Consider the following 26,457-nt stretch of genomic DNA (forward strand, 5'->3'; position numbering starts at 1 on the left):
CAGTGTTTGCTCCATAAATTGAAACAAAAACCTCAAGTAGCAGTTAACTTCTCTTTTGTATCCGTTGTATCCTTAAATCACCCTTGAAAAAATGGGAACAATGAGCCTCTGTTAGCGTGACTCATTGAACATGTTTCTATTTTAAAGCGAGAGTCCAGGATAATATGTGCCTGCTTTTGGGGGAAAATGAACTTGAATGCAGTCAAGAGACTCCGGCATTGCCCAATGCTTTTATTTGTTTATCAAGTAACCATGGAAATGTCGTGCCAGGCTCGGGAAAAAAAGCCTGTGAGCAACACTGAGGGCCACAGACTCTGATAGAAATACTGCAGAGCGTTTGGAGAGCACTGCTGCTGGAAATTATTTTTCAGCTGCTCTTGCTTTAGCTTCATTCTTATGCATTTTTTTCCACGATTATCTGGTTCCTGCAGAACAGATGAATGAAACCAGTCACCACTATGAATTATTACATAATTAGATTTGCTATGACTCAATATCACAAGCAAAAAAAAGAACAAAAAATCCGTTGTTAATATCGGACTTTCATGAAAGGCACATGATCAGTGTATCCATCCTGGTAAAGAAACGGGGGATAAAAAACAAACAAATGCACACTGGATTATATTAAATTTTAATGTGCACAGCGTGATATTGTACAGTAAAAGCAAGGAAGGAAAAAAACAAATATTTTCTTATAAAAATATCACCTTTGGAGCTTAAAAACAGTCCATTCAAGGAACAGGTGCTATAATGTTACCTTCCCTGTGAGAAGACAGCAGGTAGACTGAAGGTGACTGAGTCAAAGCGAGCTTAGTGTCTCAATAAAACATACCCCACCCTCCCCCACCCCTATCTAAATGCAGAAACCCCACCCAACAGTCCCTCTTTGCACCAATCTCTTGGGAGGGAGGCATCAGTTTGACGCTTTTCAGCATCGTGTCCACAGTCAAGAAGCAGGGGGGCAGAACAATGGGGAAGTTATAACAATCAAGAAGACAAAAAAGGGGCAAAAATATGACAACAAATGCATCCAAAATCACACATTCAATCTCACATTATTTTAATTCCAATGCATTAACCTGTGCAAGTACCACAGTGCGTTAAGAAACATCTCCACACAAGCTTGTGTCTGCACATCCAAAGTGCAGAGTGCAAACGTAGCTGCTAGTACTCTACTACCTTTGCAAATATAGACAGAAGATCTTCATTAGTGCTATTCACTAACAATACTTTCTCATAGATTAGTGCACTGGAATGAGGCCGTAGCTTCTCAATTGCTGCATAGACAACCATACAGTACATACAGGATATTAAAAACAACGGTATTGAAGTTAAACCCCTCAAAAGTTCTTCATATTCATAGTGTAGGGGAAAAAAAGAAGCATTCACTATGGAGCATTTAAAAAGAAGCTTCACTGAAGAATGAAAGGCCTAAATTGGTCAGAAAGTTTTTTGCAAACATCAAATAACTAACATTCTCTGTCACACTGTCATGGGGATAATGGGGATGAAACCTGCACTGGAAACATTTGAGGTGGAGGTGAAGTAAGAAGCGGATGCAGAGTGGCGGTGGCGGACGGCGATTTGTTTGCAAGGCGACGCAGGTGCATGCAGGAACGAGGGCAGGTTCAGTGTGTCAGACTGCTGGAAAGCCAGCGAAGGGTGGAGGTGGGGGGTGGGCGGTTGATTTTGTGGATGTGGAGGTCATGGAGGCCAGAGGGAGGGGTTGTTTCTGTGCTTTTCGGCTTGCTTTGATTTTGCTGAGTCAGATCGACTTTGGCAGCGCTCACTCTTTGTCTCGGCTTTGACCTGACTAAACCCCGACATCCAACCAACCAACCAAACCGCCCCACCCCCACCCAACGGCTCCAAAAAACAAACACGAATAAGCACGAGAGATACACCCCTCTTCAATCAAAGTGATAAGCTCTCCTCAGAAACAGGAAGATTGAAAAGAGTTTACATCATGTGGAAAAACAAAACAGAAAAACAGATTTGCTTGACAACAGTGAAGAATGAAAAAAACAAACAAAAAAAAAACCCTGGAGAACGACCCTTTGATTTGTTGTGCCCACCCGTTTGGTAACACCAACACTGGAGAGAAAAAACAGCTTTTGGAAATAAAGGCGGAGTCAGATGCCATGTGACCACGCCCTTTTATTTCCACACAACCCGCCCCATCTGGAAAAGTCACTCGTTTTCCAGAGGTCCATTTCTTCTTTTGACTTTCCCCTCCTTTTGTGTTGCTCTAGCCCTCCCATCTTCCCTCCCCTCTTTCCGTAAATCCTCCTCCTCTCCTCCTCTCCTACTACACCTCCTTGGTGGCGCTGATTCTGATGCTGCTCAGGCACTTTCCCATGGCCTCGAATAAGGGGTCGCAGAAGGTGTGAACGCAGATGGAGTACACGCGGCTGACGCAGTGGATCTCGATCAGGTAGCTCTTGACGCACGGCACCACGGCCCAGATGTGCAGGAAGGACAAGATGGCGAAGAAGATTCCCCAGATCAGCGCCAGGGGGATGCCCACCAGCGCCGTCAGCAGCCGGTAAACCCAGTACTTGGTGACGGTGAAGGTGGTGAAGCTGGCTTTCCACACGCCGTCAAAGCTGTAGGTCCCTGCAGGCTCGGCGATTATGTCCTCGAAGTCTACCTGGAGAGGGAGAAGGTGGAAGAGTCAGATAATGTTGGCAAAAAACAAACATGGTCGATCTACAACACTTCACTTGGGTCAACAGGATAACGGCAAAACAACTGGCGTGATTTTTATGGAAATTGGTGAAAGGCGTTTGCCACGAAAGAGTCAATCCAAAATGTCAGCACTGAAATACATATATTCTTTTCACTTTTATCAACATTTCACACCAGGGCATATCCTTTAGTGTGTCTTTTAGCTAGCCAAGAAGCTGAACAGATGATGCCGAACAAACTTTGCCGTAACTAAAGCAACTTTTATAAGATAGTACGACCAGACACAGATAGGAAAGAGGTAAGATGGGAATGAAAACAAACTTGGTAGATCCAGCTTTGTTTTATATTGATAGGTCTCATCACTTCTGAAAAGCAGCAAAACGTATAGGATTACGGAAAAATAACTGGCTCGATTCTTTGAACATTGGTGAAACATTGATAGCACAACCAGACACAGACAGGAAATATTGAAGAGGGAAAGTCTACCTGAAGAGGGAGGAAGTGGCAGAGTGAGAACATGTTGGCAAAAACTCTTCTGGTCGTCGTATATCTTGCCTTGTTTTAGATTTTAAAGTCGTAAAGTGTCATAACCTCCACAAATGAGGATAGCTTTTTGGTTCAGTCTGTTTGTCTTCATTAAAAGTAATTGTTTATTATGTTCTTTATTCGATAGTAAAGTCAGAAATTGACCGAAAAGGAGGAGAAAAATCAGACAACATTAAGAAATGGGATCACAAACTTGGACTAACCCTAACCCTAACCCTAACCCTAACCCTAACCCTAACCCTACAGTAAATATAACATTTCAACCTCAATGTCATTCACCCTAATCATCTTTGGGCGCAGTAGGAATCTTATGAATGGATCTCCTACGGTAAAACCTTGCGAAGGTTCACTGGAACAGCTATGGATTCATACCACTAGAGGTAAGTAAAACACTACCACCATAAATGAAAGGTACATTTTATGTTTTTGTACACAGAGACGCTCAGCTCCCAATTGGCCTCATGACTCATCCTAATGACTTCTCAAATACCTTCATCCACCGCCAAAAGCATTTCACAAGGCCCTGAAATTGTGCAAATTAAGTTATTGCAAACTCTTTCTTTCTGCAGTTCTTTCCCATTATTTCCACACACATCAGCTGCTTCACTCCCTGTTGATATGTCAGTTTTCTGAGATGGAGGGTGGGGCTTGTGATCTCCCCTCGTGGTGACTGGTACACAGTCTAACCACCAACACACTGCCCCGCCCCAAAACACTGATACACACACTATCTCTGGCATCGGCTGCACTTTCTGAACAGGATTTTTGTCTCCAGTGCATCTTGAACACATCAAACGTCACTAGAAAGAAAGATAGAGGCAACATTTTGACCAAAATAGGCAACAAAAACAGTGACCTTCTCAGCTTCTCTGAAGTTAAAGGATAGCCAGAGAGGGACCAGATGTAGCCAATAAAACAGTGGTTAAAAGACACCACGTCATTGTTTAAAATCCAAATAATTATCAGGCTAAATCGAGTTCCTAGAAGCTTTTACCTTGACTGTTGTAAACACTCAGTGTGTGGTATGTCTCTGCTGGAAAAAGTCTGTAGTGCGCAGGATGGGATGTGGTTCACATGTCTACAAAAGGAAGTTTGGATAACCAGTGAAGGTCAAACAACAGAGAGAATGAAACCTGCAGACACTGAAAATATAACCACAGAAACCAAAAAGGAAGACATCTCCATTCAGTGTTTCATTGTAAACGGATCTGTTTGGATCTTCTTCAACCTCCAATCAAGACGACACGAACATTGTGCTTCCTTTCACAGTAAACACACATCTTGCAGGCTTTTAAATATGACAATACCAGCAAGTGCCTGTGACCCCTTCAGAGCTGTGGGACACACAGACTCTCCCTCTTGTCGTCTCTGCAGGATTCTGAGTGCTGAGTCAATATTTATTTTACAGTTACTTGGAGACTATGCCTCAGCTAACACAGCAGTTGGGCTACTGGAGGCTAATGGCTGCAACACCAATACGTCACACAGATATTATCCAGCGTCCCACTGACAGTGAAATGGAAAAGTGAAGTGTTTCATTCCTAAGTGAGATACTATCCACTGTTTGGAAGACGTCATGCCAACTTACACAAGTTGAAAGGCACATACTTGTATAAGACACTGACTACAAACTGCACAGCATTAAGAAAGTGGAATTGAGTTATATTTTGTAATGCCATACATTCATGCTAAAATTGAGAGCTGTATCACTATTAAAATAGATTGATGGAAAGACGGCAAAACCTTTGTTGAGACGATAAGACTCGACTGTTAAATATTAAGCAGGATCCAGCAGCCATCTAGCTTAGTTTATAGCAGCATACAGACAGGAAGTAAGGATAAACAGCTAGCTCTGGTTTTTCCAAAGGCAACCAACACGTCTGAAGGTCACTTATTAACTAACTGATTTGTTTAATCCATAAAACAACTGGATGGTAAAAACAGCGATGCCCATTGAAGCCATTATGGCACATGTCTCACCGTAAAAAAGACAACTTTATGTTTTTAGACTATGGATTAAACCAATTATAACATTAGGCTTTACAGGCTGTCTCCAGCTGTTCTACCTATTTCCAGTTTATTCTCCTGGCTTTAATTTAAAATCTGTCATGTCATATCAATCTTCTGACCTAACTTGGAAGGAGAGTACATGAGCGAATTTCCCTAAAGAAAAAAACGTGAGTGAGAAATCTGGCAGAGAAGAACAAAGATTGCAGCAAGAAATCTTGTTGTTTTTAGAATTTGAAACACAGATACTGAAGGGAACAGTTCAAGAAGACGGTTTGCATCTTGAAACAAGAGGGATTAAGAAAGGTTGCCACACTAGAATTAAGAAAATGCTGGATTTACATAAAGATCAGACTTTTAGAAACCATTCATTTATTCCAAAAAACGTCTAAAATACCAAGCGTTCTGCAGACTATAAAACACATCGTATGACCTCTTTTTCATGTTGTTATTCATTATGAAGGTCATGTTTACTTCAACCCTAAATGCCTTACATTGGAATCAACCTCTTTAATATCCTACTTTTCCTTAAACCTGCATCTCGTAAGTCCGATTCTCTTCGTCCCAGCAGCAGCATAAAGCTTCTCTCACAGCGCTCACCACCGCCTTGTAGTATAAATCTGGCATCGGCCACAAAACCAGCGCGGCGTCTATTTAATTTTTCCACAGCTACACATTTTAAAGTGGACCCACTCCGCTCCAGTTTCCAGAACTTTGATTGAGACTAAATGAGAGCCTTCTGCAGAGAGGCACAAAGAACCACAGCAGGACGGAGCAGAGCTTTGGCGCCACAAAGTAAAGCTGTTTGCTGCTTTTATATCTTAAAATTGTTCTGTTTTTAACTTTATGGGACAACGAATTATCTTAACTTGAAGTTTGGTGCATCTAGTCTATGAAAAAGCATCCCCTTCATGTGCAACCGTGGAACAACTGGAGGGATTTTTGCTTCTTTGGATCATTTTCTTTGACTTTATTGTTAATTAAAGGTCCCATGTCATGCTTTTCTGGTTATTCCCCGTCCCCTTGTGTGTTATGAAGGTTTTTCTGCATGTAAACGGTCTGCAGAGTCACAAACCCTCAAAGTACACCCTGTAGCGAGTAAAACTCTAACACAGAAAAGACCTGTCTATGCTGCCCCAAAACGCCTCGTTGGACATTTCTCATTTTCCATTGTTTGCTTCCTGGGTTCTGTGACGTGTGAACACCCAACTCAACAACAAATGACCGGATTGGCCCAAATGGACCAATCCGTGTAGCACCTCACACACCAGGATCCCTTGGCTAACTAACAGGGAGTCCCCATTGACTTGCATAGAGCCCCCTGAACGCTGGTAATAGACGAGTTGGGATCGCGGAGAAATGCTCTCCGCAGACCCATTCTCACAGCGTTATAAACCTTTTTCTTACTCAATATCAAGCCACACTTATTGTTTTTACTTCGGCTGTGAGTGTTTGTGTGTGCTCAGGATGAGTTTAGCTTGTTCTCGCTGTATCGCCGACCCTGAAACCTGTCCGCTCCTCGCAGCAGCGAGCCTTGCAAAGTCCCGACCAATCAGAGCACACTGGGCTCATAGGGAGGCCCCCCCCAACAAGCCGTTTAGGACAGAGAGTGAATACACATACTTTACAGAGATGCTGTATGAGAAACCAATGTGAGTTTGGAACATTGAACAATTTAAATCTATTCTAGTAGACCTCAACAATGGAAATATGATCAGTAGAAATGGCCATGACATGGGACCTTTAAGATTTTGGCAAGGACATGACAACAATCTACTTTAATCCAATGGTTTATGAAGAGTTTTGTCCAAAGGCAACACGAATCTTCCACTTTTTTTTTTATCAAAGAAAGGATTTTCTAAAGAAGTAGATCACACAAGTCAACAGTTTTCTTGAGTCCTCTTGATCATACAGTTATTAAATGAAGAAATGCAAAAATGTAAACTTCTACAATTTAAAAAAGTAGATAAAATACCATAATGTTGTGTATTGTTTTTACTGAAAAGCCCAGTCGATCTAGGTCAGAGTGAGAAAAAAGGAATCCTCTACTTTCTGATGGAAGCGAAGATACTTTTTAAAGATCAAAAAAGTTGTCAAGATTAAGCAATTATCAAATAAAGACATGCAATAATTTAAGTAAAAAACACACTTCAAACACTACTGTGTCCTTTTTTAACTGCAGTTGTCTCGGGGTCAGCATGTGACCCGCCAGATTGGCGACTGTATTATTGAGTACATAAGGCAAAGCTTTATTTCCAGCTCTCTATCTTCAGGCTGTCATCTACGCCTGAATAGACAAAGTGGGTCTCTGGTGGAGAAGGTCAGAATGAAGAACAATAATGGAGTCTTTTGTTGGTTTGGGGCTTATGGCTGTCAGAGGAAATGTTTGGTTTGGTTCAGGGGGGAGATAAGGATGATTGGCAGCAGAGGCGTACAGTGTGTGACCGACAGACAGCCTGAAGGCACACTTTAGCTTCAAAATACTTTCATTAAAAATAACTAAAAAGGTGCTATTATAGTGTTTGCAGGTTCCCCCTTTCCTGTAGTGGGTTTTATTGGTTTACTTCTGTAACATATTGACAGCACTATATAACACTCGCGCTTCTATTGGCTAGCGCTCCAACACATTGTACTTGATAGGCTAAGGGGCGGGACATCTCTAAGCGGTAGGGCTGTACCCGAATATCCGAATATCCGTTAGTTGGAGTACTATTCGGGTTTCAATTTCGTTATTCGGATATTCTTTTTTTGTTTTTTTTCGTTCTGCGGCTGCCAAATTGAATTGATTGAAAACTCCAATATCAACGTAAGAGCTTGTGCCTCTTCGGGGGGTGCTAACACTTAACCATAAACGTTATCGTTTACTTTCTCCGTCTTTATATGTAGATATTACTTTTTCTCCGTTAATCTCTGTCACGTTGTTTCCATAGCAACAACAACTTCCTGTCAACAGTGCTAACTCTCCTTCAAAATAAAAGCATGTCCATACAAACTAGGAAGCCAAGCCAAATTACACTTAAGACATATACAACTGCAACGAAAGTAACAAACGCAATGCAATATCCTTTTCAATTTCAAAGAACACAAATTGGGTTATACATTAACAAATAACTATAAAACAACAATACTGTAGAATAACAAAATGAATGCCGTGAATAAACCGAAATACACGTGTTGAAGCGGTTCGCTGCCGATTACTACGCACCCCCCCCCCCCCCCCCCCCACCCCCGCACGGGCCGAATATTCGAATATTCGCTGCTGTTTACTACCGAATATCCTGAGCCCGAAAAATGGTATTCGGGACAGCCTTACTAAGCGGTTGACCAATCACAACAGAGCCGGCCAGCTAACCAATCAGAGCAGACTGGGCTCTGGTTTCAGACAGAGGGTGAAAAGAGGTGCCGCAGCACAGGCAGTATGAGAGAAATAAAGAGCTTTTTGAACATTAAAGCATGGAGACATGTCCCAGTAGAGACACTACATACTGATATACACCTGAACATCAGCAGGAGAGCACTCTTTAAAGTAGAGACACTACATACTGATATACACCTGAACATCAGCAGGAGAGGACTCTTTAAAGTAGAGACACTACATACTGATATACACCTGAACATCAGCAGGAGAGGACTCTTTAAAGTAGAGACACTACATACTGATATACACCTGAACATCAGCAGGAGAGGACTCTTTAAAGTAGAGACACTACATACTGATATACACCTGAACATCAGCAGGAGAGGACTCTTTAAAGTAGAGACACTACATACTGATGTGAACCTGATATGAGCAGAATAGGGCCCCTTAAAAACTAATTAATTCAACACATCTCATCTAAAAGGCTTTTGTAAATACTTTCCTGAGAAAACAAACTTCAGAACCGTCTAAAAATATATATTTAGTTTAGCTTTTTGTAATAATAACTTGCCATACATCGTTTCAATGTTGAGACCTCTGTTCTTGGATGCCTATGTGAGTGATGTAGGCGTAGTTTTGTTACATTTGCATGACATTTGGATGCAAACAAATCCTATTGCACTGCGTTTGCAAGAGTTCCTTAAGCATGAGATGCCTCGAGCCATTGTTAAGTTGCAATAAAAGCCCAGAAAATGTCAAAAACTGAAGGCATGAGATGTTTCCAAAGCAACAACATCACATCTATAATCAAATAAACATCCCACAATGAGGCGATTAACTAAAAATACCATCAAAAGCCATCTAATGATAGGCTTTGCATTCCTTTCAATTCGGCCTTCATGACTCAGGATCACATTTTTACTACTTCCTCTCGAGAATGGTCTCCAGTGGAGACGTTTTCCCTCACATGACCCCCCCTCTCTGCTATATAAAGATTCTCCGAGGGAAAAAGGTCTGTGCATGGCAAACTCTGCATGCATGTCAGTAATGGAACTTATTTGATGTGGCCAGGTGATTGAGGCCAGCTGCAGGAGAACAGCGTGTGTGCCTTTTCTTTTAAGAATGCACCGTGTGAGTCTGTGTGTGTGTGTGTGTGTGTGTGTGTGTGTGTGTGTGTGTGTGTGTGTGTGTGTGTGTGTGTGTGTGTGTGTGTGTGTGTGTGTGTGTGTGTGTGTGTGTGTGTGTGTGTGTGTGTGTGTGTGTGTGTGTGTGTGTGTGTGTGTGGATAGACACTACGTATGGCACGTCTGCATGTACAGTACACACATGTACGCTGTATTTGTGGGGCATTGTGGTCACGGTGCGTTGCAGAATGAGGGGGTTTGCTGGGAGGGATTCCCTGCTTGTGATTTTCATTGGGGCTCACACCAAACACACGCTTCCACTTGGCAGAAATGTCTCATTGACCTCACAGTACCTCAGAGAAGCTGTATACACACTGTACAGCAGCACACTGTAAAAACAACATGCTTTATTCTGAAGTCCTCTAAATTGCCCTATAATACAGTTTTTAAGTCTAAATGAGGTGATAGTGTTCAATAGTCATTTCCAAATTGTTAAAGGAGACATATCACACGCCTTTTAAGTTTCATTCCTGTATTCTAGGTGTCTTCTTGAACACATTTACATGCTTAAATATATATTTCCCATATTCTCTGCTTGAATCTACCTGTAATCACCCTCTGTCTGAAACGCTCCGTTTTGGAGCCTGTCTCTTTAAGACCCACTTCGAAAAAAAGTCCAGTCCGCTCTGATTGGTCAGTGTTTCCTGGTCATTTGCATCCAGCATTTTTAAATAATGTGTAGTGTGGTTGTGACATTACAACCTTATGGGAGTCCTGACGTCTCGTTAAAAGTTCCTGCAATGTGGCATTGGTGTGCATTTCTCAGTATATCAAGCATTTTGATACTTTAACACTGTTTTTATAACATCGAGACCTGCTTCCAAAAGGACATGAAAATGCTCCTTTTTGCTAAATGTGACCTCACTAACAGTGGCATTTGACGTTTTCAGAGCCCTTACTTAGGTATAATCACCAATAGTACAATGCAAACATGCTCCATTAAGAGTAAAAGTCTTGCATTCGTAATAGTATGACAAAGAATGATCAGAAAGATGCACCAAAGAATATCAAAAGATATATTTGAATGGCTAGAAGGACCATTGCAAAGGTTGTATTGTTATTATGGTGCAGTTTAACGTACTGAGGCTATTGTAACTGTAATGCATCTGAACATTTTGATTGTAAAAGATGTATAAAATAGCTTAAAATTAGACCAATTGAATGAGCTAAAAGTACCTTATGATTGCTCTTAAGTACAGCACTTTAGTAAATGTACTTGCTTAAAGTCTGAGGTTCTCTTCCATATGGAGTTTTAATTTTTCACAGTGGACTTGCATGTGATTTCCGATCATTTGAGCAGGGGTCTGTTGAGTTGATTAGAGCGGGGCGGGACAATCGTAAAGCTGAAGTCTATTCTGAGACTGAAGGAGCGTCTGACTCACTGTCACAATGGAGGAGCTTTGGGAGGGAGAGAGAGCAGAGAGAGGAGGAAGAAGGGGAGGCAGAGGCAGAAAACTGCTAAAAGTGTAGATGTGGCACAACTGGAAAAAGGTTATTTATATATTCTGTTCATTAGCACCTTTTCTCCTTTCTTTCTAACTCCAATAAACTAAATATACAATTTTTCCTTTGCAAAAAAAGCAATGGGGAACTCATCACATGTGAAACCATTTCACTTATTTGTCACATGGTTACAATGTACTAATGGGCACATGTGGTTTTCAGGCATTTCACATTTCAAGTGTCACATTCCCATGTTACAAAATCATGTGATCTGCAGATATTTAACAAGTGAATGATGCGATGAAGCCGGTTTTTAGACGTTTCACATGTGATGAAACTCACATTTGCTTTTCACCTGATTGACAGTATTGCAATGGCATAAGTAGCTAGAAAGAAGACTCTATGGTCAAAATGCCATATCAGTTAAACTTCCCTGAATGGAAGCAATGATATTAAAGTCAAATCCCTATCACCGAACAGTAGAGGCTAAGGATCACCTTTCGAATCAATAATGTCAGACTGTCATTTCACTTGGAGCCTGACAGCAGCCAATACAAAGCAACACATGCACATTTGCTCCTGTGACGCAACTACAGGCATGTAGGGAAAGAAGGGGGTGAGAGGGAGGAGGAGGAGGAGAATTGGAGGAAGAAGGGAGGAGAGATTGGGAGTGGTGAGGGATATCCCCTCAGACTACCACTTGGCTACTTGGGTGTTTCCCTGTTTTAACAAGGCAGAGTTCAGGCATTTCAAAGAGCTGACCCCCTTCTCATGCAGCGAGACCCCCGCTCATGAACAAAAACTCCCCCAGCTGAGGAGAGGGAGGCCGGGCACAGGCAGCTGCTGCTCCCCGCTCACTGCAGACGCGTCAGGTGGTTTTCCAGCACTACCAGTCATCTGCTAACTCCTTTAAACAAAATAAACACTCCGTATTTACGCACCAGGCTGCTCTCTTATGGAAAGAATTCCCAACAGCAAGGCGTGCATCAAGGACTGTGGGAAAAGTGCGTTCCAATAACAGGAAACTCGTAATGTTTCCTCTGTTGGAGCGAGGATGTTCACATGTTTGAGTCTGCTGCTCGTGCAGGGGGAAAGCTGCTCATTGTATCGACTCAATGGGCTTCAATAACTCTGCTAAGACTTTTCCTAATAGGGGAAAGTCAGCGGGGCGGAACACAGCGCTCGAGACAGTGCGCAGGAGAACTGCAGTGCGCCTCTGACGCGCGCATAACACCAGTTTGATAGCTTTCGCTTCGGTTTCCCAAAGTGTATTTAAGTAAAACACAATTGTCAAGCAGCTACACTTAGCTTAAGTAAAGTGCGATCTCTTCAAAAGGGATTTAGCTGGAGTTAAAGTTTTAAAAGCACGCAAAAGCTGCACCATTTCACCCCAAAAATAAATCTTCCAGCCCTCCAGGTTTGACTCACCTTGACAACATCGTCGTTTATTCGCTTCGGGTCCCGGTTGACCAGGTCGATCTCTTTGGTGTGGATATCATCCATGGTCTTCTCGTTCATGCTGTCGTTGTCCATGTCTTTGTTGTTAGGTTTGTATATGTTCCCTTGCTTTCGGATGAACGGCGAATGCAGAAACTCCTGTCAGGGTCCGGAGGAGGCAGAAAGAGAAGAAGAGTGTGAGGAGGAGTGAGGAGGGAGAGTGCAGAGAGACTGGAGCTGAAGCAGCCTGCCCCGCAAACAGGGATGGGTTTAAATGAGTAGAAAGTGAAGCACCACACCCCTCAATCCCGCCGCAAGGGGTCCTCACCACCCGGAGAGAAACCATATCCTGACCTGACATGCTGTTTGTTACAACCTGTGTCCATGGCAACAGTTTTAAGAAATGCGTAAAAGCACATACTCCACATGTTGATTATCCCCTGACTAAGCGTTTTCCAAATCATTTGGGATGCTTTCTGAACAATTAGGTTAATCAACTGTGAATTTGTTATACCACTCCCACAAATATATGGGCATATTTAAAGTAAAAACACGTTTGATTTCCGTATTCAGTGCCTTAAAAACGCAGTGCGTAAAGACTCCATTGTTCGGCACATCACTCTTTCGTGAATCTGTCTCCCTTTCACTCCAAACCATATGGATTTATAATTTAATTTTGAACATGTTCACGATTTTTAACTGAATGCTTCTGTTTTTATAAAAATTGTTGGCTATACTCTCCTTTGCGCTTTTACGCACGAACATATAACCTTCCGCGTTATGCGTAAAAGCAAGAACCGGTCCTTCTGTTAATAAAAGGTTTTAGCTGGTAAAATCTCACACTCACATGCTAATGCGCCTCAATGGTGCTTCACATTCCCTAGAGAGTGTGTGGGAGACGCGTTCATGACTAGGTGCCAGAAAATAAGATAACGATTGAAACACAGCGCTGTAAACCATGGACTAACATCCAAATGTCCTTCATTTATGCGACTTATAAGCAATAATAAGCAGCTCCTCGGAGAAGAAAAGTCCATGTAAGGTAAAAGAAACATTAAAATAGTGCCCTGTGCGCATGAGAAGCCATACTGTACCTCTTCCTTCTCGCCGTCCTTCAGTCCTCCTGTCATGCTGTAATCAAGTTTGAACGGATAAGCGCGGCGTAACGGACAAGAAGACAATATAGGAAGCCGAGTGGGAGGCGTGGAGGCGAAGTGAGAGGACTCTCTTCTCAGGGACCTGTTTGGTCATCTAATTCCTGCCCTTTTTTTTGCTGAACGTGACTAGAATTTAATCCCAGAGAGGGGAAACCTCCGGGGTTCCTTCGGTGCGTCTTTGGAGTCACCTGAAGGCGAGAGGAGAGAGCCACCCTGTAACCTGCCAGACTGGAGAGAGACTGGAACTAAAGGACTGCTGTAACTCGAGTGGAATAACTTTATTTGGGGATCAAGGAAGAGTATAGTAAGCTTACTGTTCAGGCGAAATGTGGGCGTTAATTGAGGATGGCAAGGTGTGGATCTGAGCCATACCTTAGCCTAAGGGAGGCACATTCATACAGTGTAGGATAGAAGAGGGTCAAATAAACCCCACTAGAAATCAAAATACATATAAGTGTAATTAGTTTTTCTTACTAATCTCAATTTATTTAGACATTATGGCACATTTAAAACCCAGCATGTCACATTTAGCTTTGTCTATAGTACCCTCAGAGAATAAGTGTATTATTATATTTACAAGTTTATTGAACCATAACTTAGTGAATTGGCACCTGTTGTTCCCAGCCTCACTGTTTGGAAGCCATGCTGGTCACTCTGGTTTGTTTACATTCTTCTATCAGCTCACCTTGGAGTCACAGCTGCTCACACACTCAGCTGTTTTCAGCAGAGGATATGAGAGGAGACATTTCTTTAGTGTGTGTCTGTTGGGACCTGCACTGAAATTACAGAGAGTTTTGTCTATTCATTTAGTTTGAATGGTCTTTATGCAAGATCAATATGCGCATGCAAGACATGTTTGCTCAGAGGTTGTTTTGTTAAGTCTTGTCTCGAGTCCTTTGGGAGTTCCAGTAACACTTTTAAATACTGTGTTGCAATTGTATTTTTGAGCACAACAAAGCAATACACCAACAAAATAAATTGTTGCAGGTGAGTTTCAATAAAGTCCTTTGGGGGTTTATAGGAAGAATCTCAACTCACTAAGCATCATAAGAAAATTCAAATGACATAATCACAAAACAAACTTAAAGGTAGGGTAGGTAATTTTGGAGAAACCAGCTCGAATGCGCTAGAATTTGAAAATACACAGCCGGAAAAAATCTGCCACTTCCTTACAGAGCCCCTCCTCCAACACACACGAACGCGCACATGACCAATGAGGGCACGAGATAAGTTTGTGCACAGATGGAAGGCTGACAGGCAGGTAGGCCATCCAATCATTTTAGCCGGGCCGGCTCAAATGATTGGTCGTACTTTTTACAGTATTACGGCTTCCACAGATGACATTTTTGTATGGATTTTTTGTCAAAGCACTTCAGATATTCATTGCTATCGGGATGTTAAGAGCATTCCATGGAATATAACAAAAAGTGTATCTCGAGCCGGTTTCTCAAACTTACCTACCCCACCTTTAAGTGTGAAGTAAGCAACATAAATCAAGCATTACAATAAAATGCATTTCTACTTGTATACAGTAGATCAGTTACTAAGGAAATAAGGTGGCAGAATAATAATTGTATTGGAGTAGAAGTACAAAGTAGCATAACATGGAAATACTCACATAAAGTACAAGTATGTAAAAATGGTATACTTACTGTAAGTACAGTACTTTATTTCCCACCTCTGGCTACAGGTATAGATGGTAATATTGACAAGCCATTCCAACTGTTAGCAGAAAGGCGTGTTAACAGCTGCTCCAGATGCATATTTACTAACGCTATCACACATGCTAAGTTTAGCCAGGAATCCCTTTATCAGGGTGGGAGTGTCTGTGTTATTGATATCAAAGCAACAGGCAGTACGGTGACACGGTGCAACGACAGGAAATGCAGACACAGTCATTTTATATCATAAGGCTAATAGTAGTGTTAGCAAACAAACTGTATGAAAGTAGTAAAATAACATTAATAGGTTAAAATATGTTTGTTATGGAAGTAATGGGGGTATAATAAAAAAGTATGCAGCAGCAATGGGTTAAGTAATGGGACAAAAGCAGTAATGCTTTATTTAAGAATAAATATATAATAAATGTAAATAAATATAAAATAAAATACAAATATTTATACAAACATAAGAAGTACAAATGTGCACATTGTACTTTAGAGCGTTGATCATCAAATCAAGGGGCGTTGGTGAACTCGAGTTCGAAACCCGCCTCGGCCGCCACTGCGTCAGGCCGTTGTGTCCTTGGGCAAGACACTTCACCCGAATTTGCTCCTGTGGGTAATGTCCACAGTAATGACTCTTACATGTCAAAGCATGTAAAGCGCTTTGAGCACCTGCAAAAGCGCTCGAATTAAAAATGTGATTACAATATAATAAACAATAAACGTGTAAAAATGCCATTATTACAATATATACAGCTGGGTATTAGTACAACTAAAGATGTTAATATTGTTAATGACAATTACCATATACTATTATATGTAACATTTCAAATGTATAAAGTGGGGGACAGTTGCCCTCGGTTGACCCTAACCCTCAGGCAGCCTGTGTGCTGTGTATTGCTGTAGTAAGCTTTTCTTTTTTCTTTTAAGCTGTAGTAAAGTTAACGTAAGGGCCGTACCTGGGTTTACCATTTAAAAAAGACAAACAATGTCAAAAAGGGTGTGTACCTGACCTGCTCAAGAGAACAAAAGATGTCTGTGCCTTCCCAACTGAACACCATTTAAGATAATAGCAGGTATTTAGAGCTGAAGGAAATTGCAGAAGAGTAATAGTTGTAGTAAATAGTAGAATAAGTGGGAGACGTATGAAAGCACTGCTCAAACATGAAGTACAGAACATCCTTGCTGCTGTAGATGAATATTCTGTGCAGTTTGGAGGTGGAGATGTTGCGTTGCCTCAGGTGATGTTCCATCCAACCAGAGCTCTGTAGGAAAGTCTCTTATGCAATCTCAGAAAAGTGATTTACGAGACCTCTCTGGCACTCAGCTGCAAAACCCCGACCACACTAATCTCCTGTGACAGAGGAAGAAAACCACACACACAGAACAATGTACCTTGAAGAGAATAAAAGTCTTTATTTTGGTCATGAAGACAATCTTTAAAGGCTGTTCCAGCTCCAAAACGAGTACATCCACAATGCATTCAAGAACATATAATGCAAACATATAAAAGTAGCATTTTCTACTGGCAGAGGCAAGTTAGGGTATGATTTATGATGTAGGTATTGCTAAGGGAAGAAAAAGCATCAAACACACACCTGTATTTTTCCACTATTGGATCTGAGGGGAACAACGTGCATTTTCTCTGAGGCTTGTCATCAGCCTTTACATCCGGGATTAAAACACAGCTGGAAACTATACATATATAACTTAACAGTGTTTACTTCTGCTGTGTCTGATCTTCTACAAGTTCAGCAGGTTAGCTTGCAAGTTGAGTAGCAAGTTCATGTGCTCAAAGTAACGTATTGCTTCATATGCTAACTGTATTTTAGAACAGGGATAATTTCACCTGTGTTCATTGACATCTTATGTTTGAAAAGCATTAACCTATTGCAGTTTTTCAATTTAGCTATGTCCGGTCATGCCTTACTAGTCAATATTCAAAATGTTGCAGTGGAGAGTTTTCACTGAATAAGACTGACATTTGGCATGAACGGAAATTCAATCAGGAGAGACGGTTTTGATTTAGGAATACATATTTATTGCCAGGAATACACAAATGAATGTAATGGAGTTTTGGCGATTAGGCCCTGTCGTGCAGGAGTATCATTCGGGAGGGGAGAACCGATCCGATGAAAGGTCTAGACACTGGTGATGGTGAATGATAGTTGGGGTCGGTCTGAAGGGGAGGGGCTTAGCTTGACCCTGGATTCAGAGGGACAGGAGGTGAAAAGGGGTGGAGGAGGGTTGTGTTGAGTCACCTGAAATGACAGCTGTCAGAAGGGGGAGAGCAGATTTAAAAGATTTAGCGGAGCGCTATGATAGGCTTGTGAGAATAGAGCGCAGTGATTGGTTGAGCTGGGGAGTGACGCCCCCGATCACTTATTGAGAGGAGAGAGATAGTGACATGGAAATAGTAGATGAATGAGTAAAGAAGGTCTTCCTGGTTGAACTTGCGCTGAGCTTCATGTGTTCGAGAAGCTGTGTGTGTGTGATTGCATGAACGCATGGTTGCAGCTAATGCAAATTCTGATATGTGTTATTAAGTGAACGTTTTTGGGATGATATTTATGTTAACACGTGATTGATGAACCAACAGATATTTATCAAGCATGTCTGCAGCTTTATTGAGCTTTTGAATCGCTTTTAGTTATTTGATTTGGTTTAACAGCACTTTGTGGTCGCCCCCTAAGACATCAACACTGTTTTCAAGAATAAGCAGGGAGCTGTTTTTTTTAGAAAACAAGCTCTGATAAAGACTGCAGACAAAGTAACTAACATATAATCAAAGTAGCACATCCAGCATTAAGAGAAGAACCAGGAGTAAAAAGGAATGACAGAAACTCTCCAACATGTTGTTTGTGTCTGTTTATCAGAGGTTGCTTTGCACTTGTGACAAATAAGCATTTCATTTACACTCAGCTGCATATTTTTTACTCAGGGAAGTTTGCAGGCTTGTACCTTGAAATCAAACGTATCAAAAATACGGCAGAAAAGATAAAACATATTTCTGTCTGATCCTTTCTAACTGTAGAAATGTGCTAAAACTCAGCCTACTTTCTAGCAGCGCTGCAGATAACAACAGCCTCTAAATGAAATATTCCTGTACCAGAGTCTCAGACCAAACAGTACGAGATGTGAAACGCCTACATCGCGCTAATCAAATCAAATTCTTATATCAGATACCAGCAAACATCAAGAATTGGTTGTTGCAAAAAATAATAACTTAGAAAACCCTCTTTTCGATTATATCCAATCCTGTTCTTAATCATAGTTCAATCAAGTGTTAAAAACAACTCTATTGCATAAAGTCCATGATAAAGATATAACTGCCCAATATTAGCCAAAGCACTGTGACATCAACACAGCAAAATAAGCCTTAACGGTAGGTCCACACGGCAGCGTCGCATGCTTTATCCGTCAACGCTTCCCATTCACTTTGCATGGGGTGACGTCACGCTTTGCCGAACTGCATTGTGGTTCCGTCGCGTCGCTTTGCCGCTCCGCTGCTCGCTTCAAAAGTTGAGAAAAGTTCAACTTTTCAAGCGTCGACGGAAGCGCCAGCCAATCAAATCATATGCCAGTACAAGCACTAGCCAATCAAACCGCGTGCTTGTGTGTCCGGGGCGGGAGATTAATGTGATTGGTTGTTGGTCGCACGCCAGACACGCTTCAACGCGACGCTGCCGTGTGGACGTTCCGTAAATGTGCAACAAGCGGCATCTTTAATATTCATACGGTCTGCTCTTAAGACTTATTACATTCAACTTCTAGCTGAATGACTTGCAATATATACAATATATGAAAAGGCAGAAATATATATATATATATCTATCAGTAAGTTTCCTGAACAACAACTCACACACATTCCTCGGCTATCAGCCACAAAATGTTTGGAATGACAAGAATTTGTTTTTGGTCACAATCAGCAAAACAAGTCCATTTTTGGGTAACGAGCTTTTCATAAAGTCATTAGGAGTCACAATCATTGAGTTTTTGTTTTGTGACTAACAAATCCTTAAGGCGTGGAATAGTTGATTTGCAGGTTTAATCAAATCAAGGAATATTGGCTTAAATTTGATGACATTTTTAAAAGAAAGGACTTCTATTTGAGGTATAACTCTTGTTTTAAGAGAATGTAATGACTGCATTTCAATATGTATCAAGTCTTAACTAATATACAGTCTATTAAACAATTTGACATAACTGAGATGTCTTTTTTTAACCAAATGTAGCCCAGCTTTCTAGTAGTTGTGCACCTGCAATGATCAAATTGTTGTTTAATTGAGTTGATTCATTTGTGCATGATTCTTAAGGACTTCTTATTTGACTTTATAAAGAGCTCATGGTTTCCACTAGAAGCTTTGTTCACTATTTTTTCCTTGACTGCAGTCTATCCTATATTTCCTCTCCATGGGGGGTGCAGAGGGGGCGTCAGTACTCTGTCGTTTTCACGTTGACGGAGGACAGACTCTTCCCCATGCTGTGGAAGAGCGGCGTGATGAACATGTCCGTCAGACTCCTCCAGACCACCTGCAGCGAGGGCAGCAGCATCAGGAAGCCCTGGAGCGCCGGCATCAACAGCCTGCAGGAGAGAGGGGGCAAAGGTCACTTCAGAGCAGATGCTGATACGATATGATAATGCTTTAATGGTCAGATCAAGTCTGAAATTTGACTTGCATCACAGCAGCTCCATGTGTAACATCAACATAGACAAATATCAAGACACAATACATGAAAAACAAACAACAAACATTTAACATAACATCACAATCACTGAGATCGCTGAGGTATGATACTCTCAAAACATGCAACTAATGAGTGGGTGAGAGTTGAAAGAAGATACCACATGAGGTTTTTCCCGGGAATTCAAATAAATAACCAATTCACGTAATGCTTTGAAAGTCAACCCTCTGTCATGCTGTCTAAAGAAGCTGTATATGTGAATTTGAATGACTGTAATTGAACTTTTCTTGCTTGTGTTTACTCAAATCATCAGCTGCATACACATGATTACACTTTAAACTTTGAGCGCAGTGCTCGGGAAATATTTCGCTCTCCATAGAAATAGTAAATGGACTGTACTTATAAAGTGCTTTATCCAGTCTTTTTGACCCCTCAAAAGCACTTCACATACTACGAGTCATTCACCCAATCACACCTCATTCATGCAGAGCTCTAGGAAGCTAACATTCACACACAACCACACACCGTTAGCAACTCAGGACACCTGACATGTTGACTGCTCGGGCCGGGATCGAACCAACAACCTTTTGGTTGAAAGACGACCACACTCCCTCACAGCCACAGTCGCCCTACAACGGTAACATCACAATAGTAACGTCAGCACAGAACCGTTTTACTATGATGTGAATGCAGCTTAAGGCTTGCATTTTGAGGTTTTATGAAGTACCATCAATGGTCAAAGAGCACTGTTGTTACCTGACCTTATAAGCTATACTACAACAAGGAAGGCAACTGAGTTTCAGCAATAGTTGAGATGATAACACATCACTTTTATCCTGGGGATTCAATAAGATTTCAATCTAAAGCAACCTTTGGTTACTAAAGAATGCAGCTAAGGGTCAAAGCTAGAAATGTTAAATCCAGAGTGAAGTCAACCCTTATATATCCTCAAAGCAATATCTTTGAATCATAAATGGCTCTTTAAATGGAGTGGGTGTTTTCTTTCCTAAAGTAAATCATGGGATGCACGATTATTTTAACATCTATTTTCTGGTCGCTGCAAATGTACCCCTAGCTTGACCTGTTTCTGTTTTGATAATACATGTATGTTTCGGCAATGATTTGTCTTAGATCATAATTTAGATAAAAGGAAAATACCTTGCTTGAAGCTAAAACAGCATGACCCAGATAAAACTATTTATGTTTTTGGTGCATTTTCACACAAATGTTCTATGCCGTGAGAGGGTTTGAAATGACCTTTTGATTAATATTGGGCACCGTTTTCCTTAATGATGTTTCAAATTAATTCCTGGCATTAGTTGTATCTTATCATCTACTTTTATTGTCTTATCTCTATGATGGTTTTCAAGAAGAGAAACTGTATCACATTGTTACATTCCAGCAGCTTGTGACCTTTTCTCCAGTATATTAATTAAATAAAAACACGTGTTGGGACATTTTTGAAGCAGGCGCCCTCTGTGTGAAGTCCCTTCCTCACATTCCTCACGTATTGACATCTGAGCGTCACCACTCAGGCTCTATTGATGAATACCTGCAGAAGATTCCTCCTTTAAAATAATCACGAGCGTGTGACCTCACCTAGGTGAAAGGTCAAACTCTGCAGCCCTCTCTATCTGCATCTGAAGAATGTCCCACTGTCTTTAAATAATACGTCTGTGCTGCTGCTCAAATGCCAGCTCTCCTGCAAAGGGCACGGGGCGTTTTTATTTTCCACTACCACTGGAACTCTAAATTCCTCCCAACTTTCCATAGAGCGCATGGGTACAAATGTTGTTTCACTGAGGGTTAATAAAAGGGACTCTTTGGGCTGTGGTGGGGAATATATAAGCATGTATTGGATGATCTGCAGGCACCTGGTTTACAAGACGCTGACTAAATGTTTCAACGTCATACCACGTATTTAACTTTTGAGAGAAGAGCCAGAACAAGTTTGCTGGTATTAGCATAGGCCCCTGAGGACAAGTCACAAAGAGTTCCTGTAATGTTCCCACAGACACTGAAAAATGTTGAGTTTAAAGCACTCAAAACAGGGCTTTTAAGTGTTATGATTTTACTCTAATTGTATTTCAAAGACGACGCGTCGGAAGGAGCCAGTTGAGGTGGTTCGGGCACCTAGTAAGGATGCCACCTGGGCGCCTCATAGGGAGGTGTTCCAGGCACGTCCAGCTGGGAGGAGACCAAGGGGTAAACCTAGGACCAGGTGGAGGGGTTATATATCTTCGCTGGCCTGGGAGCGCCTTGGGATCCCCCAGTCAGAGCTGGTTGATGTGGCCAGGGAAAGGAACGTTTGGGGCTCTCTGCTGGAACTGATACCTCCAAGACCCGACCACGGATAAGCGGAAGAAGATGGATGGATGGTATTTCAAAGAGTGTTGTTTCTCCGTAACAAGTCAGGAAGTTGTAGATCCCTTTTCTCTTCTCTTTGTATCTTTTGTATCCAGTGCTCGGGAGCATTTAACTAGATGTAATAAAACGACAACATTCGTCTAGATGTTGCTGTGTCTTGCTGGTTGTTCAACGACATTCATATTTGGGTCGTAATTTAAAGAGGCCCTACTCTTTTTGGGGTTTTCCTCAAATTGGACTCCTTTGTTTACTTCTGGCACATAGTGACATCACTATGTAACACTTGTGATATATCGCTCCAACACATTGTAAGTGATAGGCTAAGGGGCGGGACATCTCTAAGCGGTGGACCACTCACAACAGAGCCGGCCAGCTAACCAATCAGAGCAGACTGGGCTCTGGTTTCAGACAGAGGGTGAAAAGAGGTGGTGCTGACGGGCAGTATGAGAAAAATAAAGAGCTTTTTGAACATTAAAGCATGAAGACATGTCCCAGTAGAGACACTACATACTAATATGAACCTTGACAATTAGCATAACATGTCCTCTTTAACAGGGCTTTGTTTAACTTTTCTAGTGTGAGTCATCTGTAGCTTTCAATGTCTTATATATAACATGTTTATTGAAACCTTTAGATTAATTGGAGATCCTAATTTACCTAATTTAGTACTTATGTTGTACATCACTCTAATATAATACGTCTGTTTACTAGTATAGTATTTTTGTACATATTTATTTGCTGTAATGTGACTTTTTTCTTACTTGATGTCAATTTCATCAAGTAGTTTGAACTGCTTTTTCTAAGAATTGTCATTTAGTTAACACAGCTTGCAATGCTATTATATGTATAGGTTTTGCTTATGCTGCCATCACTCTATTATGATTTGTTTGTATACTATTTTGGGGGGGAAATTCATCCTAAAAACTATAATAACTTATAAAAACATTGGGCACTGTGCCAGAAGATCCACAGACACATCACACTTATCAGAAAGCTGCAGGTTTTGAGGAGCTTCTCCTACCAGATGTGGATGCAGCTGAGCACCGCGAACACCAGGCCGAGGATGAACGCCATGGGCACGGCCAGCAGAGTGCTGAGCAGCCGGTAGATCATGAATTTCACCAGCTCAAACACGGCGTGGCTTCCTATCCACACTTTGTCGAAGCTGTGTGTGGAGATGGGCTCCGCGATGACATCGTCAAAACCAACCTGTCAGATCACACAGTGGCACACACAGTGAGCTAAAAAACGACCATGGCTTTATTATGGTTTTACGCGACTTCCAGGTGTTCAAACTGCACATAACCGAGTGTGTTAGATACAATATGACCTCATTAGTAAGTTAATGTAGAAAAATAATCTTGGCAATCGCTACTTTGTCACCAAGTTTCACTTTCTAAGCCCGCACATTGACGATAGTTTACCTTCAGCTGAGCGTTAATATCGTTCGGATCTCGGTCCAGTTCCGCTTCGTACAGCTTCCCCTTCTTCAGAATGGGCTCTATGGATCTGTTGAACTCGTCGTCGTCCATAAACACACTGGTATCCATGTTTTCCTTCTCCAGACCCATGTTGCCGGGCAGTCGGTGCAGGAGAGCTGCTGTGACGGTGCTCTGTGCGCCGCACTGAGTGCCACCCCGCCCCGTATGGAAAGCAGCGCCGCGGGGGGCCGTGGAGACACAAGAACCAGCCCAGAGTCAGAGTCACTGCACCGGGACACTCAGGAGCTGACTGCCGCTACTGTGGAGCACCAGCCTCCAGGCATTAGCCAGGGACACCCAGGAGCCCCTGTGATGAATACACAAAGCCTCTCCATGTGATGAAGCATGACAACCAGCAGGCTGCCGTATTTACACTGGTGGAAAGAGGTGGAAGAAGTACTCAGATCCTTGTACTTGAGTAAAAGTAGAAGTACTCAGATCTTGTACTTGAGTAAATGTAGAAGTAGGCCTACTCAGATCTTGTACTTGAGTAAATGTAGAAGTACTCAGATCTTGTAGTAGAGTAAAAGTCGAAGTACACAGATCTTGTACTTGAGTAAAAGTAGAAGTAGTCAGATCTTGTACTTGAGTAAAAGTAGAAGTACCAGAGTGTACGAATACTCTGTTACAGTAAAAGTCCTGCATTCAAAAATGTTCCTCAAGTAAAAGTAGAAAAGTAGCATCAAAATATAAGTACCAAAAGTAAAAGTAGTCATTGTGCAGATTGGTCCATTTCAGAATAATATATATGACATGTTTTATAATGATTGATCATTAAAGTGTTATCAAGCTGGTAAAGGTGCAGTACACCATTTACCTCTGAATTGTGGTGGAGTAAAAGTACAAAGCCAAACAAAATGAAATACTCAGGTAAAGTACAAGTCTCTCAAAATTAAGTTCAGTACTTGAGTAAATGTACACTGGAAAATAGTTAAGTATATTAACTCGAGTACCACACTTACTTGAGACACAATTGTAATATACTTGAGTATTTAAATGGTATACCTTTTTACTTCTACTCCACTACAGTTTTAGCCACATATTGTACTCACTACATTTATTCAACACTCAAATTAACACCCACAAGTTTATTTTCACAACAATTTGTAACCATATAAGCCGCGCTATTATTGCTGCTGTGTCTGTACAGACTGTTCTACCTGTTGAGTGGATTTACCGCACACGTTCCTTTTGGTCTGCTTGGATTTACGAGTCTCTGGCTGTTTCATGAACACATCAGCCAACATTGTTAGAATAACTGCAGCTCCTCAGAAGCCCAAACAGGAACCACAACAGGAAGAGGTTTTCCTCAGGCAGCTTCACATGAAGATGAAATATCAGAGGACAGGATCCGACTCTGACAACATATATAAACTTATGTTTGTCAACATGATATCTGACTGTGATTGAAGAAGAAGATTTAAAAAGATCCTGTTATGCTTTTTGGGGGTTTCCCTTTCCTTTAGTGTGTTCAGGGCCGCCCCTCCCTACAGGTCAATCACGCAGACTGCGTGGGGCCTCACCTCGCGGAGGGGGCCTCACCTCGCGGAGGGGGCCTCACCGCGCGGAGGGGGCCTCATCTTGCGGAGGGGGCCTCATCTGAAGCGCAAATGCGGCGCACCTACAGTGTAAGCGCGCCACATTTTCTCCACTGCGAGGCTCCACTAGCACCAGGGCTGCCCCTGGCCATTTGTGGCCCCATGCAAAGTTATATGATGAGGCCCTCTGTGTCGCGAGCGTCGACGGGGGGGGGGTGCTAGTGGAGCCTCGCAGCGGCGAAAATGTGGCGAGCTTACCCTGTAGGTGCGCCGCATTTGCGCTTCAGATGAGGCCCCCTCCGCAAGATGAGGCCCCCTCCGCAAGATGAGGCCCCCTCCGCAAGATGAGGCCCCCTCCGCGAGGTGAGGCCCCACGCAGTCTGCGTGATCGACCTGTAGGGAGGGGCGGCCCTGACTAGCACTCCCCCCCGTTAACGCTCGCGTCACAGAGGGCCTCATCATATAACTTTAGGTGGGGCCACAAGTTGGCCAGGGGCGGCCCTGAGTGTGTTATATAGGTTTCTGTGCATGTAAATGGTCTGCAAAGGGAGTTTCTCTCACACCCTAACTCTGCCTGAAACGCCTCCATTTGTCTCCTTTGTTTAACAAGTGACATCACTATGGAGCACAAATATGATGATGATGAAAAACTGATGATTATGTTGGGGATCCACTGACCTTTCCGTCAGTCAAAATCCATATTTATAGTCCCCTGAGGATATTTTCTGAAGTATACAATACACAGAAGAAAAAGCAAAAACAATAGCACGACTCTAAGAGGCACGTGCAAACAAATTGAAATACAGGAAAAACAGGCTGGATAAAAAAAACACAGGTTGAAGGTACAGACAGGCTTAAGCTATAAAGCTAAGGCTCATGGCACGAAGACAATCTGGAAGTA

General features: G+C 42.0%; 2 protein-coding genes across 2 annotated transcripts; both read right to left on the reverse strand.

The window, feature by feature from the left end:
- Window positions 1–614: 614 nt before the first annotated feature.
- On the reverse strand, window positions 615–14,053 carry cav1 (caveolin 1). Its single transcript, XM_034149170.1, has 3 exons — window positions 13,758–14,053; window positions 12,655–12,822; window positions 615–2,650 (listed from the first exon to the last, which is right to left on the reverse strand). The coding sequence occupies exons 1-3, from the start codon at window positions 13,791–13,793 to the stop codon at window positions 2,309–2,311; spliced, it is 546 nt and encodes a 181-aa protein (XP_034005061.1). The 5' UTR covers window positions 13,794–14,053; the 3' UTR covers window positions 615–2,308.
- A 4,031-nt stretch (window positions 14,054–18,084) lies between these two features.
- cav2 (caveolin 2) lies at window positions 18,085–24,343 on the reverse strand. Its single transcript, XM_034149302.1, has 3 exons — window positions 23,962–24,343; window positions 23,559–23,746; window positions 18,085–20,069 (listed from the first exon to the last, which is right to left on the reverse strand). The coding sequence occupies exons 1-3, from the start codon at window positions 24,106–24,108 to the stop codon at window positions 19,919–19,921; spliced, it is 486 nt and encodes a 161-aa protein (XP_034005193.1). The 5' UTR covers window positions 24,109–24,343; the 3' UTR covers window positions 18,085–19,918.
- Between the last annotated feature and the right edge of the window lie 2,114 nt (window positions 24,344–26,457).

The sequence above is a fragment of the Trematomus bernacchii genome, unplaced genomic scaffold (genome assembly GCF_902827165.1).
Source record: "Trematomus bernacchii unplaced genomic scaffold, fTreBer1.1, whole genome shotgun sequence".
Lineage (NCBI taxonomy): Eukaryota > Metazoa > Chordata > Actinopteri > Perciformes > Nototheniidae > Trematomus > Trematomus bernacchii.